The sequence below is a fragment of the Nomascus leucogenys genome, chromosome X, assembly GCF_006542625.1.
Source record: "Nomascus leucogenys isolate Asia chromosome X, Asia_NLE_v1, whole genome shotgun sequence".
Taxonomy (NCBI): domain Eukaryota; kingdom Metazoa; phylum Chordata; class Mammalia; order Primates; family Hylobatidae; genus Nomascus; species Nomascus leucogenys.
In genome coordinates, this window is record NC_044406.1 from 119,152,277 (window position 1) to 119,171,106 (window position 18,830).

General features: G+C 46.7%; 1 protein-coding gene across 1 annotated transcript in view; it reads right to left on the reverse strand.

The window, feature by feature from the left end:
- GPC4 (glypican 4) overlaps nt 1-18,590 on the reverse strand; it is a 113,577-nt gene extending 94,987 nt beyond the window's left edge. The window contains exon 1 of the mRNA XM_030807404.1: nt 17,919-18,590. Within this exon, the coding sequence (XP_030663264.1) occupies nt 17,919-18,078 (160 nt within the window). The 5' untranslated portion in view covers nt 18,079-18,590. The remainder of the gene's footprint in view (nt 1-17,918) is intronic.
- Between the last annotated feature and the right edge of the window lie 240 nt (nt 18,591-18,830).

Here is an 18,830-nt window from a genome sequence, read left to right on the forward strand (position 1 = left end):
AAAAATGAAAATAAAGCAGAGACAATCACATACCCATAAACTTAAAGCTAAGTTTAGATAGTTAAAGATTGGTTTGCCCTATCATAAACTCATGCAGCTCAGCCCACACCCTGAGTGCCTCCTAGCATATGGACCATTAGAGCCATTATAAGATAAATTAAACACTTCTATTCTTAATCAGAAAACTTATCCTTATAATAACAGTAAGCTGAGGCCGGGCACAGTGGCTCACGCCTGTAATCCCAGCACTTTGGGAAGCCAAGGCGGGCAGATCACCTGAGCTCAGGAGTTCGAGACCAGCCTGAGCAACATGGTGAATCCCTGTCTCTACTAAAAATCCAAAAATTAGCTGGGCGTGGTGGTGGCTCACACCTGTAATCCCAGCTACTTGGGAGGCTGAGGCAGGAGAATCACTTGAACCCAGGAGGCATAAGTTGCCGTGAGCTGAGATTGCCCCATTGCACTCCAGCCTGGGTGACAGAGAGAGACTCGGTCTCAAACAAACAAAATATAGTAAGCCTATAGTATTTAAAATAGGGCATATACAATAATCTTCATATTTAAATTCATATTTAAAGTAAGGCTCACCTTAGTCTTCATATTTAAGCAAACTTGCCCCTTGCCTACAAACTTGCTCCCAATTTACAACAACGCAGTCGGTTCACTGCATTAAATGGAGAGCTTGGGGCTTCAGCCTTTGTCATGGCTATGTAGTCTGCCCTTCAGAAGAGGGGTCCACATTAGAAAATAGCTAAAAATACTTGCTTGTAACCCGGAAACACTGGGATGTCACAGCTACTCATGTACCTCTAGGTAAAACTGTCAGGCATCCGAGCTAGTGTCTCTATACATACCCCAGCCTCAGGGTTCCTCATTAGGACTTTGAATTTCTGAACAAACTAAGAAATAGGGATCTTGGCCGGATGCGGTGGCTCACGCCTCTAATCCCAGCACTTTGGGAGGCCGAGGTGGGCGGATCACGAGGTCAGGATATCGAGACCATCCTGGCTAACACAGTGAAACCCTGTCTCTACTAAAAATACAAAAAATTAGCCGGGCGCGGTGGCAGGTGCCTGTAGTCCCAGCTACTCAGAGAGGCTGAGGCAGGAAAATGGCGTGAACCCGGGAGGCGGAGCTTGCAGTGAGCGGAGATTGCGCCACTGCACTCCAGCCTGGGCGACAGAGCAAGACTCCGTCTCAAAAAAAAAAAAAAGAAAGAAATAGGGATCTATCAGCCAGGCGCCGTGGCTCACGCCTGTAATCCCAGCACTTCGGGAGGTTGAAGTGGGTGAGTACACCTGAGATAAGGAGTTCGAGACCAGCCTGGCCAACATGGTAAAGCCCTTCCTCTACTAAAAATACAAAATTAGCCATGTGTGGTGGCATGCACCCGCACCACGTAATCCCAGTTACTCGGGAGGCTGAGGCAGGAGAATCACTTGAACCCGGGAGGTGGAAGTTGCAGTGAGACAAGATTGTGCCACTGCACTTTAGCCTGGGTAACAGACTGAGACTCTGTCTGAGGAAAAAAAAAAAAAAAGAAATAGGGACCTATCTCACAGTGTTCATCTAAAATTCTGGAAAAAAAAATCTTTCTTGAAATACGGAAGACTGTTCTCAGAGCAGCAGCATGTGGCAAGGAAGGCTCCTTCCCATCCTGTTTTGATAACTGCTAAGACTTATCACTCAGGCTGCATTTGCTTAGAATCCTAATCTCCCTGGCCAGCCTATGCACTTGCTCCCTGCACAGCCAGGACCCTCCTCTCCTTGAGACAACCTGCCCACTCGGTCACCATTGATAAAGGCTTGGAGAGGGAAGGAATCTTGTCACCAATTGACAGGTGCATTCCATCCATATTTTGCTAAACCAGAGTTTTACTATTGCAGGGCCAGGGGGCTTCATCTTGAGCCACTCACCAATCAAATGACAGTATTTCTGTGGTCTCTATGAAAATGAGAGTGGACTCAGACCTTTCATAAAAGCCTAAAGGCTTTAGCACTAATTGTCTGGTACCTTTGCAGACCACCTAGAGGACAGAAAACAACAGTGCAAAGTGACACAAGCGTTAACTTTGCATTTTCCAGTGCCCCTGTAAAGCCAATCCTTAAAATGATGGCCACAATATTGTAAACAAATGTGAACCTGAAAGAGCCAATCCTTCAAGGTGGATCCCAAGTGGTTAACTGGGCCTAAATTTAAAATAGATTCAAGTGGTCATTTGCTAGCTAAAGGTGACATACTTCCTCTGAGTTTCCTGAATACACCCACGTCCATTTAACTTTGGGACTTTCAGAACTCCCCTGAAGCAACCAATCAGAGCTCACCTGTACCAACCAATCAGGACTCACTTGTATCAACCAATCAGGGCTCAGCTGAGTCAACCAATTGGAATTAACCAAATTTCAGTCTTTCATTTGCATAACACTTGCTTAGGAACCTAGGTGGGAACTTTTGCCCTAAAACCAGAATCCAGCCAGGCTCAGTGGCTCACACCTGTAATCCCAACATTTTGGGAGCCCAAGGTGGGCAGATCACTTGAGGCCAGGAGTCTGAGCTCAGCCTGGCCAACATGGCAAAACCCCATCTCTACAAAAATTATCAGGGAGTGGTGGTGTGCACCTGTAGTTCCAGCTACTTGGGAGGCTGAATTGGGAGAATTGTTTGAACCTGGGAGGCAGAGGCTACAGTGAGCCAAGATCACACCACTGCACTCCAGCCTGGGCGACAGAGCAAGACTCTGTCCCAAAACAAAAACAAAAACAACAACAATCAGAAACCAGAATCCTCTCTTCGGTCTCTGGAATGTGCACTTTTGTTTTACATTGAAGGATGTGTCTCCCCAGTTTACAAACTGTTCACTGGAATGAAGTCTTTTTCCTCCAAATTCTTTTTCAGAGAACTTTTGTTCACAATATGCAACCAGAGAAAGTGTTCCATGTAAGCCAGGATAACTCGGGCCTATCTTCCCTGCACCACTGCACAAGTGCTCTAGGACTCATCTCAGGATCCACTGCCAGAAACACAAACCCTGGCCATTCACTGGGGGCGGGAGCTTGTGATGATGTAAAAAGCACTGCTCCTAGAAAATGAGAAGGCCTTATAGGCCCATAATGTTCAAGAAAATTATGCTTTGCCCTGATTGCCATTCCCTTACCCCACATCCAAGACCAAGGGCTTCTCCTTGGAAGTAGTTATCACAACTGTAACTAATTACCAATTTTCAGAATTATTGAATCAATGTCTGTCTCACCATTTAGACTGTGAGCTCCATAAGTGTGAGACCTGGCTTGTATCCTTTTTATTCACTGTTCTATCCCCAGTGCCTAGCAATTAATAGGCACTTGCTAAATATCTGCTGAATGAATGAATCCAGCCTAGGCACCCCCTTTCTACAGATGGCAGTTCATATGTATAATCTCATATTCACAAGTCCTAAAGAGTCAGCTATGCCCTCTGAAAGCTTTTTTCCTAAAAGCAACCTATTTACAAGGAGTACTCATTCATGTATTCATTCAACAAATATTTTTGAGTATTAGCCAATGTGGTAGACGTTGGGTATAGGGCAGTGAATAAAAGAGGCAAAGCCCCTGCCCACAGGTCAGGTGGTGATAACTAAGAAGAAGAAAGCAGAGAGGAAGAAGGACGAAGTATACAAATATATGTGTGTGTCTGCAGGGGGTGGGGGGGGTGGGAGTAACCTATTTTATACAGAGACCAGGAAAAGCTTCTCTATTAAGGTGATAGGTAATCAAAGCCCTGAAACATGTGAGGGAGTGAACCATGCTGCTATCTGGCGGCAGGGTGTTCAAGGCACTGAAAATAAGAAGTGCAAAGGCCCCTGAATGTGCCTGGTGTGCTTGAAGGAAAACAGAGAGACCAACATGGCTAGAGTGGGATGGGACCTTAAAGATAAACCCTGAGAAGAGAAGACTTCGTGGGCTGGCACAGGAGAAAGCAGATGTGCTCATAAGCCTTGATTTTCACTCTGGTTGGCATGGGGAACCACTGGAGCATTTTGAGCAAAGGAGTGATATGATCTAAGTTTAAGAGAATACCATCACACTGGTTGCTATGCTGAGAACACAGGCTGGGGAGAGCCAGAGCCAGAGAGCTAGAGCAGGAGAACTGATATGGGCGACTGCAATAATCCAGGCAAGAGGTAATGAGGGGTGAGACCAGGATAGTAGTCACTGAGATGGTAAGATGACAAATTTTACATATATCTTGAAAGCAGAGCCCAAAGGTAGAGATTATGAAACATTAGCTAAGCTGAAACATATCCCATCCAGTCACCTAAATCTGTATTCAGATTACAAGAAAATTGATGCAGTCCCTTATTTTGGAAGGTTGTTATTTCATCATTTGCTCTCCAACCTAAAGAATACAAGAACATCTTCTAAGACTGCCTCACCGCTTAATAATCCATTGACCTCATACCAGAAGAGCCTCCCAGAATGTGTCCAGGCCCATCAGATCTGAGAGGGCAGAAAGAAAAGTTAGTTCCAAACTGTGGGTAAACAACAAGGCGGAACATTAACCAACCAGCCAGCTGGGGGCATTTAATTCAAATTCAGTTTAAAGTGAACTCATTTCACTACTCCCCTTTAAAAAAAATCTCCCCATAAACACAAAGAACTAATCCTTACCATAGCCTCCAACATCCCGGTGACAGGTGATGTTTAAGGACCATTTCTAAAGTACGCTGGTAAAAAGTTGTCTTATTTTGCTTTTTAAAATCTTAGCACAGGGAAATCTTCCATAATTAAGGCAATTTAAACAATAGTAGATAATAATTTGACTAGAAATTGTAAGGAATGTAATGACTGCTTATTCTGGCACCAAAAAAACAGGACTTTCTGTGAAGTCACTGCCAAGAAAAATGATACTCCCACTCAGACTGGACCACTGCAAGTAGTAACTGCTAACCACATGCTTTACACTGCAGTTTGCAAGGGCACAGTGCTTTGTTTTCATCTCTGACCAAACACCAGACTGAAAACTCAATGGAGACAAATGTGTGGTGAAGTAGAAACAATAACTGAAGGGAAAAAAAATATTCTGGTGGCTTAATGCTTGCTGGGATGATGACGTCAAGGGTTTGGTGAACTAAGGAAACGTCTACAGTCCAAAAGAAACCACTTCCAGCCTGCTCTGGTAGGCAGAAGTGAACAGAAGAAAGAAGACAGGCTTTAAGAGGCCTGCAAAAGCCAAACTGACAAAGCGGCTTTGCAAAGAACGAACTAGCATCAAAATAATGGTTGTGATGAAGCAGAGATCAAGCCCTGACCCAAGCCTCCAGGAGAAGAAGACGGAAGTGAGCACCTAGTAGAAAGGCTGATGCAACAAAAAGGGGCAAAGGTAGCCTCTTCTAAAAGCACCTCTGAGGCCAGGTGCGGTGGCTCATGCCTGTAATCCCAGCACTTTGGGAGGCCGAGGCAGGCCGATCACCTGAGGTCAGGGGTTCCAGACCAGCCTGGCTAACACGGTGAAACCCATCTCTACTAAAAATACCAAAATTAGCCGAGCATGGTGGCGGGTGCCTGTAGTCCCAGCTGCACAGGAGGCTGGGGCAGGAGAATCACTTGAACCCAGGAGGCAGAGGTTGCAGTGAGCCGAGATTATGCCGTTGCACTCCAGCCTGGGCAACAAGAGTCAAACTACGTCTCAAAAGGAAAAAAAAAAAAAGAAAAAGTACTTCTGCAGACACAGCCAAGTTCCTGCTAATGTCTGGAACAGACAGCGTAAGAAGTAGCAACGATTTGTCTACCGGGATTAAAACAGACCACATGAAATACTAAGCGCCCACCTCCAAGCAAGCCAAGAAAGAGCACCACACTCTAGGTTAAGGGGTAAAAAAACATGTTTTCCTTTTCCTTTCCTTACTTAGACATCTAGTACTGTATGTATGCAAAAGTTAAAAAATAAATGAGATAGCTTAAAATAATTAGATTTAAAATGGGGTTATCTTAGCCTGTTTGGGCTGCTAAAACAAAATACCAAAGATTGGGTGGCTTCTAAACAACAGAAATTTATTGCTTGCAGTTCTGGAGGCCAGGAAGTCCAAGATCAAGATGCTGGTAGATTGGGTTCTGGTAAGGGCATGCTTCCTCATAGAGGGCCATCTTCTCACCGTAATTTCATGTGGCGCAAGTGTTAACGGTTTTCTCTGGGGCCTCTTTTATAAGGGCACTAATCACATTCATGAGGGTTTACCTCCCAGAGACTCCACTTCCTAATACCATCACCTTGAGGGTTAAGATTTCAACATATGAATTTTAGAAGAATATAGTAAGAGCACAGCAGATGTGAATAAAAATATCTCATCCTGGAATGAGTACAGAAGCAAAAAGTCATGCTTAACGTTCTTGAGCACCTACCACATGCCATGCAGTGTGTTAGGAACTGGGGATACATGGTCTCTCAGATCTGGCATGATAGGGCACATAGAGCTGCCTTTTTTTTTTTTTTTTTTTTGACAGAGTCTCACTCTGTTGCCCAGGCTGGAGTGTAGTGGTGTGATCTTGGCTTGCTGCAATCTCTGCCTCCTGGGTTCAAGCAATCCTTGTGCCTCAGCCTCCCAGATAGCTGGGATTACAGGTGCATACCACCACACCCAGCTAATTTTTGTGTTTTTAGTCGAGACGGGGTTTCAGCATGTTGGCCAGGCTGGTCTTGAACTCCTGGCCTCAAGTGATCTGCCTGCCTTGACCTCCCAAAGTGATGGGATTACAGGCGAGAGCCACCATGCCCAGCCAAGCTTTGCTTTTTTTTAAGGTTCAAATAGCTACATGGTCAGACACCATCCTTAACTTCTAGTGTTTCTTATGATTATACATTTACCAAGTTTGGTAAATGTTTACAAGGGAAACCAATATTCAAATGTGTCACCCTTAACTAGGAACCAACTGTTGTTGACTTCAGGCCAAAACTCAGTTTCCTAAACTGACCACAGCAGGTAGTACAGTATCAGGAACTAAGTTGAACTTGGATGTTCTAGAGGGCTTTCAAAAGAAGGTGCAGAGGGGCTGGGCGCCGTGGCTCACGCCTGTAACCCCAGCACTTTGGGAGGCCGAGGTGGGCGGATCATGAGGTCAGGAGTTCAAGACCAGCATGACCAACATGGAGAAACCCCGTCTCTACTAAAAAAAATACAAAAATTAGCCAGGCGTGGTGGGGCACACCTGTAATCTCAGCTGCTCAGGAGGCTAAGGCAGAAGAATCGCTTGAACCCGGGAGGTGGAGGTTGCAGTGAGCAGAGAATGAGCCATTGCACTCCAGCCTGGGCAACAGAGCAAGACTCTGCCTCAAAAAAAAAAGGTGCAGAGGGGCCGGGCGTGGTGGCTCATGCCTATCCCAGCACTTTGGGAGGCCAAGGCAGGATCACTTAAGGCCAGGAGTTCGAGACCAGCTTGGCCAACATGGTGAAAGCCTATCTCTACTAAAAATATAAAAATTAGCTGGACGTGGTGGTGCACGCCTATAATCACAGCTACTCCGAAGGCTGAGGCAGGATAATCTCTTGAACCTGGGTGGCAGAGGTTGCAGTGAGCAGAGATCATGCCACTGCATTCCAGCCTGGACAAAAGAATGAGACCCTGTCTCAAAAAAGGAAAAAAAAAAAAAAAAGAAGGTGCAGAGGAACAAAATCATAAACCACAAGCTCTGAGGTGAAAAAGCCACTGAATTAATAATATACAATTTTTAACACCTTTTTTTTTAATAAAAAGACAAAGTGACATGTAGATTGACTCCTTGTTGATCCAGCACTGTTGGGAAACTGGGTGCTCTAGACAGGTAAATGTGTAAGTTAACTAAATTTCCCCCCCCCTTTTTTTTTTTTGAGACGGAGTCTCGCTCTGTCACCCAGGCTGGAGTGCAGTGGCGCAATCTCGGCTCACTGCAAGCTCCGCCTCCCGGGTTCATGCCATTCTCCTGCCTCAGCCTCTCCGAGTAGCTGGGACTACAGGCGCCCGCCACCATGCCCAGCTACTTTTTTTGTATTTTTAGTAGAGACGGGGTTTCACCGTGGTCTCGATCTCCTGACCTCATGATCCGCCCACCTCGGCCTCCCAAAGTGCTGGGATTACAAGCGTGAGCCACCGCGCCTGGCCAATTTCCCCCTTTTTTAAGGGTAGTTTTCATATTTTGAATATTTCCAATAGAACTTTTTTTTTTTTTTTTGAGACAGAGTTTCACTCTTGTTGCCCAAGCTAGAGTGCAATGGCTCGATCCCAGCTCACCGCAACCTCCACCTCCTGGGTTCAACTGATTCTCCTGCCTCAGCCTCCCGAGTAGCTGGGATTACAAGCATGTGCCACCACGCCTGGCTAATTTTGGCATTTTTAGTAGAGATGGGGTTTCTCCATGTTGGTCAGGCTGGTCTCGAACTCCCAACCTCAGGTGATCCGCCCATCTCGGCCTCCCAAAGTGCTTGGATTACAGGCGTGAGCCACCGTGCCTAGTAATGGAGCTCTTTCTAAAATGTACTTTCTGAACTTTTAAATCAGAATAAGCCAAACACCATTATTTAATACTGTAATGAAATATACCAGTGCCCTTGATGGTTATGGTTACAAAGGTGGTTTTGAGCATTCACCCATTCTAGGAGATCTCAAACTGCCAAGATCAGCAAGTTCTGGGTCTCCCGTTCAGCTTCTGGTCACCCTCCAACTGTCCTCTCTCACTTCTTCCAGATGTCACGTCTTACCTGCCTCTAACATGATCCCTTCCTGTGATTCCCATCGGCCCCCAACCAGTACTATTTGCTACTTCTAATCTGCCATAGACTGGGAAACTGGATAACCAAAGCATGTTTTCTTCTCACGTATAAACCCTATCTACCTAATTTGAATGCAAGCTCCTCAAAAGCTTGATTCCTGCTTGACACCTCTTGGAATCCCCTGCACCCAGCATACTGCTCTGGAGACAGAAGCCATTCAATGATTGCTGATAATAAATTTCTGAAGGTCTTTTCTCCACATAGAATGCATGGGCTTTATGACAGCTGTTTCCATCATTTGGCTTTTCTGCTTACTTCCACATTCCCAGCTGTGTTCTGGATGGTTGCACCAGCTAGAAGCCTAGGGATTTACTGTACTTCTATTTCTTGATAAGATACTTGAAGAGAATAAACACATGGCAAAGAGGACATTAAAGTAAGGGATAAAGAGATTTCTTTTAATTTTACCAATAAAGAAAAAGGGAAGAAATATCACCTAGCATGTTGACACTTAATCAATAAATGACAGCAAGGCTGGATTCCTTTCTAATTCTTTCCAAAGTATTCTCATTGTGCTTGTCTTATGTCTCTACCTGCAGCAAAGCATCACTCAGTTGTGGTTCACACTTATATCTTGATTGAAAACATTTTCCTCCATGTTTGACACACCTTTCTCTTAAATCCAAGTTAGCCAAAATTAAAACAACCATGCACTGATTCTAAACTAAAGGCTTTATCTCAAACAACACTTTGTGATGAATCTCATTGGAAAATTTAGAATAATAGAATCTCAGAGATGGAAGGGACCTAGGCCAGGCATGGTGGCTCACGCCTGTCATCCCAGCACTTTGGGAGGCCGAGGCAGGCGGATCACAAGGTCAGGAGTTCGAGACCAGCCTGGCCAACATGACAAAACCCTGTCTCTACTAAAAATATAAAAAATTAGCCAGGAGTGGTGGTGCGCTCCTGTAATCTCGGCTACTCGGGAGGCTGAGGCAGGAGAATCAGTTGAACCCAGGAGGTGGAGGTTGCAGTGAGTGAAGATCATGCCATTGCACCCAGCCTTGGCGACAGAGCAAGACTTCGTCTCAAAAAAAGAAAAAAAAATTAAGAAAAATCTACCATGGGCCAGGCACAGTGGCTCACGCCTGTAATATCAACACTTTGGGAGGCCAAGGTGGGTGGATCACTTGAGGCCAGGAGTTCAAGACCAGCCTGGCCAACATGGTGAATCCCCATCTCTACTAAAAATACAAAAAATCAGCCGGGTGTGGCAGCACACACCTGTAGTCCCAGCTACTCGGGAGGCTGAGGCAGAAGGATCGCTTGAACCCAGGAAGTGGAGGCTGCAGTAAGTTGAGATCATGCCATTGCACTCCAGCCTGGGTGACAAGAGCAAGACTCCATCTCAAAAAAAAAATACACACACACACACACACACACACATCCATCCATCCATCCATTCATCCATCCATCCATTCATCCATCCATCCATTCATCCATCCATCCATCATGGCCTAGTCCTTCCTGAAAAAAGTATTATTTCATTGGTATGGGGTGGTACCCAGGCATTAGTATATTTTAAAAGCTCCCCAGGTGCCAGGTAGTTCAATTTCACCCCATTTTTCAGAGAGGGAAGAACCTCACCAAAGGTATTTGACAACAAATTTGCCAGAGTTAGGCTAGAACTACTCATCCCAATAAGCCATGTCTTCTCCATGTAAACTACTCCATCTACAACAGTGGAGTCTCTTCCCTCCCTCACTCTTCCTCTTTGTCCAACTATCCCCACCTATCTCAAAGTAAATATATTTTCTGAATATTCTTTGCCTTAGAATCCCATTGCATAATTTTTAAAAACCTAAATGATGTATGTCTGCTTCCCTGTATCCTCATGCTTTTTTTTCCACACAAAGAACCCCGAGAGATCAATCAGGCACGGTTTACCCTTAAAGAAGCCATATTGCTTCTCCCCAGATAGGTTGGACTCAACCTACCCTTTTCACCATTATTATCACACATGCCATCTTTCAAATCCCTTGCAAGGTTCAACTTCAATTCTCTGTCAGCCCACTTAATTTCTAGTTTGTACCTCAGCCTTGTCAAACCTAGTGGACTTCCCTCTTCTGGCTTAAACTCTTTCTATTTTGTGAAAGATGCCTTTTTCCCTGAAGCAGCCTCTTTTACTCTGCCAGTTAGTCATGCCGGGTTCTTTTTTTCTTCCCCCAAGCAGTTGGTCTTTTTGATGTCTGGCACACATTTATCTGGGCTTCCAATAAGATGTTTTTACATAGTTTCCAGGCTTCCTGGAGGTTATTGACTTTTTTAACTCTCCCATTCAATTTTTTCCCCTAATTTCTAACATTTGTTAGAGTTTCTTTTTCAAAAGTTGAATACCTGGCTGATGCAGCTCTTTGATTTTTCTCTCCCACCAGATTGCTGAATTAAATGCATCAGAACTTAAACATACTATTTCAAATTACCTCCAGGATGGAATCGCTTCATGCATTTTCTGCACTTTCATGTTCTCTATAGTAAGCAACAGATGTTTAACCAAGTAGATTTGAAAATGCTAGTTTTTACCTGTTTGTATTTTAGTATGTCTGTTTATATAAAATATTCTGATACCCTTCAAAGCTTGTGTTCTTCTTGGTAAAGACAATAAACTTGAGTTTTTTGTGTATTAAAAGGTAACTGATGCACACTGAACAAGCTCTATGTTCTGAATCTAATGTGGTAAATTTGCTCTAAATTGCCTAATCACAACAGTCTCAACTGTTCATTCTTTAAAGAAGTGTATTTCAAGGCATTAAGAAAAACAATTCTGAATCTTTCTGAAAAATTCCTGGCCAGTGCAGTAGCTCATGCCTGTAATCCCAGCACTTTGGGAGGCCAAGGTGGGTGGATCGCCTGAGGTCAGGAGTTCAAGACCAGCCTGACCAACATGGAGAAACTCCGTCTCTACTAAAAACACAAAATTAGCCAGGCATGGTGGTGCATGCCTGTAATCCCAGCTACTCTGGAGGCTGAGGCAGGAGAATCACTTGAACTGGAGGCAGAGGTTGCGGAGAGCCGAGATCGTGCCATTGCACTCCAGCCTGGGCAACAAGAGCAAAACTCTGTCTCAAAAAAAAAAAAGAAAATCCTATAAGCATTCAGTTATTAATGAAGTAGTAAAGACAAGCACTCCCCCAAAAGTATAAAAACGTTCTCCAACCTATACCAGCATATGCAGATTTACTTTAAATTTATTTTACTTCAAAGTGTTTAGATCCAGGCCTGAACGGTGGTTCATGCCTGTAATTCCAGCACTTTGGGAGGCTGGATCATTTGAGGTCAGCAGTTCGAGACCAGCCTGGCCAACATGGTGAAACCACGTCTCTACTAAAAACACAAAAATTAGCCGGGTATGGTGGCACACGCCTATAATCCCAGCTACTCGGGAGGCTGAGGCAAGAGAATCCTTTGAACCCAGGAGGTGGAGATTACAGTGAGCTGAGATCACGCGACTGCAATCCAGCCTGGGCAACAGAGCGAAACTCCATCTCGAAAAAAAAAAAAAAAATTAGCCAGGCGGTAGTGGCTCATGCCTATAATCCCAGCTACTCTGGAGGCTGAGGAAGGAGAATTGCTTGAGCCTGGGAGGCAGAGGTTGCGATCAGGCAAGATCACGCCACTGCACTCCAGTCTGGGCAACAGTGAGACCCTGTCTTAAAAAAAAAAAAAGTGTTTAGATCCAAAAGATTCCTAGGAGATCAACAGACCATGGAATGACAATCTATCATCATCAAGGCAGTATAATCTCATTGTAGCACTAGTGTCTGACAGAGAACACAATAGAATTGTCTATGTCATTCTCCCACTTGTTTAACAAATATTGCACTGACCTACCACACTCGGTACTGCTACCCACAGACAAGACCAGGAGTTGCCGTCTTTGCCCTCAAGTTGCTTCCAGTTGAGGAGAGAAGACGAACACGTGCCTGCACACAGTTAACTATAATACAAGGCAGTTATGTACAAAGACCATGGACTGGTTCCAACAGGGAATTAGGAAGAAGTGGGCACATAACCCTGGAGAGTTCAGAAGTGACTCAATGAAAGAAGTATCATTTGAGATGCTTGGAGCCACTGAAGCTCAAAGCACAGGAATGACTCTAACCAAAGCAGTGATGTAAGGAAATTAAGCTGGCGATGTTCAGGATAGAACAGGGATTTAGGAAGGGGGGACAGACAAGAGGCAGGTAGACCAGTTAAGAACTATTTAAAAAGAGTCTGCTGACAGACCTCCCTGTCTTTATCTCTTGCCTCGCCAACCCTTAACCCAAAGAGCCACTAGTTATCTTCCTAAAACAGCTTGACTGACGACATTCCCCTCCCTCAGAAACCCTCATTGGCTCTTCAATTGTATTGTCCAGGAAATACAATTTATATTCCTTCTACCATTAACACTAGATTGTCTATGTCTGGGTTTGACATTTTGTCTACAAAAGATGTGACTGGATCCTCTCCACTATAACGCGAAAATTGTGCTGTTTTGATGATGGTCCCTTACTAGTTAGCTGAAGGTCCTCCCATACTTTATATCTCAATAACCTCTGTGGGAATAGAGAAGGTACTTTCTTGTCTTACTATCTGTACAACATAGCATGAACTATACTCTAGAACAGATAAGACCTGGGTTCAAATCCCACCTCTGTTATTCACTAGCTATAAGATTGTGAACATATTTCATAATCCCTTTGAATTTGTTTTCTTGTCTGTAAAATGGAGATGATAATTCTGATGTCATATGGTTGTTGTGGGTTTTAAATGAGACAATCATGAAAGTTCCTTGGTATAGGGCCAGGCCCAGAGAAAGCATTCAATAGCTACGAACTCTTATCATGAGGCCAAAATACATTTTTAAAAACATAAATCAGAAAAAAACCTCAGTGCTAAAACAGTTAATGTCATTGGGGAGCCAGAGAGACTCACTTCCAACTGCCTCAGGTTAACATCAATGTTGTTTCCCTTGTACACATAACAAAAAACTTCCTTTTTCATTCCTCAGTCTAGTCTCCAGTTAATCCTGAAGTTGCATGCAACCCAACGTGAATCAAATAAAAAAGGAAAACAGTAATTATGCTGAATCAGACATTTTATATTTATATGTTCTAACCAGAGATTGAGCTGCATAAGCCAGAACTTTAACTAAATTCTTTTTTGAACATGTCCAGAAGATACCTCCTGTAAACTACTTGGGACAATTTCTACAGTGATAGGCCCTGTGGCTCAATTCGACCCTCCCCAACTGAAACACAGAACCAAACTGATGATTCCAACAAAACAGGAGATCACAAATTCATTGCAAAATCCAACACATTACTTAAGGTGGGGAAGGGGGAATACAAATCTTAAAGACACACGCTGTGTGTAATATATAATCAACTCACTATTAGAAAGTATTGCTAACTCTCCAACAGACATACACGCGCACTTTTTTTCCACGTAGTCGTAACAGCTTATAGGTGTCCTGGAATCCTTTGTGCATGTACATATGCATGTGTGTGTGAGCACATGATCATAGGTGCATTGCTCATGAACACAAAAGGGAACAAGAAATAAAAACTCCAAAACTGCAACTAGGGCACAAAGTTCTGAGTATCATTCAATGTCATTGTGAAGAGGACCTTTGGCAAGTTCACGAACGCTTCTAACCCATTGCCTCACTCTTAAAAACAATTTCAACATAGATGAGTAATAAAATGCCCATTGTTGCATACCCTTTACCTTTGTCTTTATGGAGGGAGGCATAACGAAAATGGTTAGATTTTTAAACTTATTTTCATTAGTATTTTCATTTTTACTAGTGAACTAGCTTTACCCAGTTAATATTCTATAGTATTAAGAGTCCTAAAACCCCTTCTCTCTTTGAAATGCCTGGGCACTCCCTTCTTGTCATCTGTATCGCTTGTATGGCACTTATCACCACTGTGTTGTATTCTAATTTTGTGTGTGCCTGGCTTATCTCCCTACTAATAGGAAAGGTCCTGGTGGCAGAAGCCCCTCCTGCCTTTCTTGCTGTCTCCACAATGCTGAGCAGAGGATACTGCACATAGTAGGCGCTCCAAAAGCACATGGCCATTGAAAGCTGAACAAAAACATAATCTTTGTGTTAAAGATCCCTTTTGATCATGGCACCTGGACTCAGCATTATTTGAAAAGTACAGGGGTCAAGCAGACAGGCAATGCAGGACCTCAGTTGGAAGCCCTGCCAGCATGATGTACTCCCTGACACCCTTGAGAGCACATCAGATTATCCTATGATCTATAAAGACTGAGACTCCTCCAGAACATGGAGTATTCTTAAAGCCTGTTCAAACCTCTAGAAGGCAAGTGCAAGGCCATCTGGAATAAAACATTAAACTTGGGCTGCGCCTGGGGCTCAATGAGCTAGGTACCCAGACTTTGTGATACTTCACCTGGAAAATGATCCTGGGTGTTTTGCACTGAAAAAAGCACATCCCCCATCCCAGGGAAAGTGCCTGGCAATTAATCCATCCAGACCTAGGCTGAATACAAGTCACTATATTGACTATCCCCCTTAAAAAATGACCAAAATTATCTGAGTGTAGCCCAGAGAAGACAAGGCTAATGTATGCATCTGGAGAGGCCAGGGTGATGGTAAAGATTACGCCTGTTTCTATACTGGCCGTCTAAAGGTATTTACTTGGGTCTGTCTGTGTTGTGACAGTGTCCTAGACTCAAATGAATGCCTCTAACACTCCACATTTTTGAGCCATTCAGTCATGCATTTTTGTTATTGTTGAAAGTGGTGCGAAATTGCACTGCATGAGCTAAAGTCCTTGGTGGTCTTCCAAGGATTCCAGCTAAAAAGGCACTTCCTTTGTTCCTCAGGAGAATGCAGTCCAGTAGGTCATTCAAAAGGGGAAATAAAAGCAGCAGCCCTGGGAGGGAGATGAAGGACAAGACAAAAAGAATAAAATGTTTTGGGTGTGAGCACATTAGCTTCCATTTCCTGCTGCTGGTCACTAATAACTCCCCTATCTTTGGCATGGGGGAATGTCCAGATAGACATATGCAAAATATCCCTCAGGTGATTTCTGCGGATGATGACAATCAAAGGGAACACCTAGCACAGAGTCTCTGAGCACCCTTCAAGCTTCCTTTTTCCTGAGATGCTGGCTGGGGAAGATGCCCTGCCACAGCGAAAGACTGCACAGAGCAAAGTTGGGGAAACTGGGGAGGGCAGTTTCACAACCCCACTCGCTGAATGCCTGCAGTCAGTATCAAAGGCACATATTGTTTGCATGAGCAGAAGATGAAACCTTGTCACATTCCCATTAAGTGCAGAGCTGCATCTACCCCTTCAAAATGTGGGAATGATAACTGTAACCTTCACGCCAATCATCTCCGCTGTGCCCAGGCCCAAACTGTGCAGGGCACAAAGGCCCCAGGTTTGACCTGCAGAGTCCCCAAGCTTCAGCGGCTGCTGGCTCACTTCATTTTTTTTCTGGCGGGGCAGGAGGAAGGGAAAGAAAGAGGGCTTTTCAGGGCTCTACAACCAATAAAATCGTGCTGCTTTGAGGACATACTTGAGCTCCCCAAAATACAGGCAGCTGAAGGGCAAACAGTGTCTAATCAGCAGTGAGCATGTTATTTGGTAACTGCCAAGGTGCAGTGGGCGCCTGGGCTGCTCCAACAATTTCTTCGCTTCTATTTCTAGACAGACGCCAGTTACACTCCAAAAGTGCCCAGCAACTTCCCTCAATTACCTTTGTAATTTATATGTAATTGACGGCTGCACTTAATCTCCAAGGTTATTAATAGCCCTTCCAAAAAATGACCCCCAAATCTTCCTAAGCCTTTGGAAGCGCCTGGTTGAAATTACAGTATTTCCTTTGCTGGCTGCCGGCCCCCTGCCCACCCCACCCGGAGACCAGCACGGCAAGGGAAAGGCGCGCTCCACTCACTTCCATGAAAGGTTCGGGGTGGAGGCTCAGCCCCCCGGGCTCGAATCTCTCACTCCTCCGTTAGATTACGCTGGCCACCAGCCAGCTAGATTCGTGGTGCTTTCTGAGTCCCCAGGGCGAACGGGCTACCTGCGCGGCCGGCGGGGCTGCGCGCAACAGTTGGCCGCTGCGAAGAAGAGAGTGCGACCCGGCGGAGACCCGGCCGGACACCGCCGCCAGCCTCGCTGGGAGGGACGCAGGGCACCCGCCGAACGCTGCCTCCCCAGCGCTCCGAGAGGGGCTTTCACAAATACCCCCATACACCCCCCATCCCACCCCACCGGCGCCAAAATCCGGTGAACTTTTTCACAGGCTAAGCCGTCTCTATTTGCATAACCATCTCCAAACTGAGATTCAGGTTTCCTGTAATCAGTCCTTTCAAAGGTCTGTAATTGAAAAGTGCAATTAACCCTTAAAACGAGGTAAGAAAAAAGAAAGAGGAGAAAAATACTCCTCTGGTCCGATACCTTCCGGAAACTGGGAGAGTTCCCAAAAGTCAGGGTTTGGAGGGGTGGAGAGTGGGGGTAGTCGTTTGCTTTTTAAAGGCGACTTCTAAAGCCGTTGCGGCTACTAAAACTCCTAATCCGCGTCAGCGGTGCAAGAGAGGCGGGGAGAGAGTTTTAAAAGAACATCAATGAAACATCAATTCAAGTTCCACGTTTTGCGACCCCCACAACCTAGCAAGCTCCGGAAGGTTTCCCTCCACCACACCCCGCTGGCGACCCTCACCCCCACCCGGCCTCTCGTCACCCATACAACAAAGCAGGGCGTCCTATAAGGAGTTCAACCCGGAAAAGGAGAGGTAGCCGGTGACACGCACTTTGAGGGCCAGAGTCCTCAGGGGCTTCCCGGGAAGGCGAATAATGTAAGGGGGAGAAGAGGAGCGGGGGGGGGAGAAGAGGAGCGGAGGGGTGGAGCGGAGCGCGACAGTCGCACCGGGCAACCCGGCGGCGCCCCTCCGCTCGCAGTACTGGGAAGCGGGGAGCGCTGCGCCCGCGGGGAACGTCCTGCACCCGGGCTGCCTGGCTCTCTCGCTCGCTCGCTCCTGCCCTCTCGACTGCCCACTTCTCCCTCTAGTGTACCTGCGTCCGGCGTAGGGGGCGGCGGGGCGGGGGAAGGGAGTTGCAGCCCCCCTTCCCGAGGTGTCGGTCTCTGCACCCACCTCCCGGGGGTGCCCACCTACCGTTGATCTCGTGGAGGGGGGCATCGTTCTTGTTGAAGCCTTTGGACACGTAAAGACGTCGCACTTCCGAGCAACTTTTCGACTTGAGCTCGGCAGCCAGCAGCGCGGCGCTGAGCACTGCCAGGGTGCAGAGAAGCGCGGGCAAGCCGAACCGTGCCATGGTGCGGGCCGAGGCGGACGCGTTCCCACCTTTGGGACCGGACGGGAAGCGGCGCTACGGCAGCGGGCCGAGGGCTGGCGGAGTCGGGGACTAGCGAGTGGAGCTGGAGGGAGAAGGAGTTGGAGTTGGTGGAAGAGGCGAGCAGGCGGAGGAGACGCGGGGCGAAAAGTAGACCTGGGCCTCGCGTCAGGCAACGGTCCCCAGTGCCAGGCTCCGGGCCAGGGGAGAAGGAGAAGGAGGGCGTGGAGGCGGCGCGCGGCCCAGGCAAGCAGAGGCGCGGGCCGGTGACCTCGGGGTTCCGCGGGGCAGCGAACCCGGCAAGCTGACTGGCCGGCGAGGCGGGGACGCGGGGAAGGAGGGAAGGGTGGCAGGCGCCGCGGGGACCGCAGAGGGTGTGGGCGGCGGCGGGCGTTCGCTGCGCGCTGCTTGGGCTGCCCTGCGCTGGTCCGCTCGTCCGGCTGGACTCGGCTCGGCTGACTCTGCCCTCCGCCGCGCGGCTGTGCCCTTCTCAGCTCTGCTGCTGATTGACTGGCCGGCGTGCGCGGCGACGCTCCGCAAACTTGGCCAAGCGGGCGGCACTCGGGGGGAGGGGGCGGGCGTCGGAGGGGGGGCCAGAGACAGGCGGGAGCACGCTGGGCCGGGCCGGGAGAAAACCTGGAAGCCGGGTTGGATCCGGAGCGGCCAAATCCACTTCCTAGGGGGCCGCACCGGGCGCCCGGCGCTCCTTCGCGTGACACGCCCCACCCGGCTCC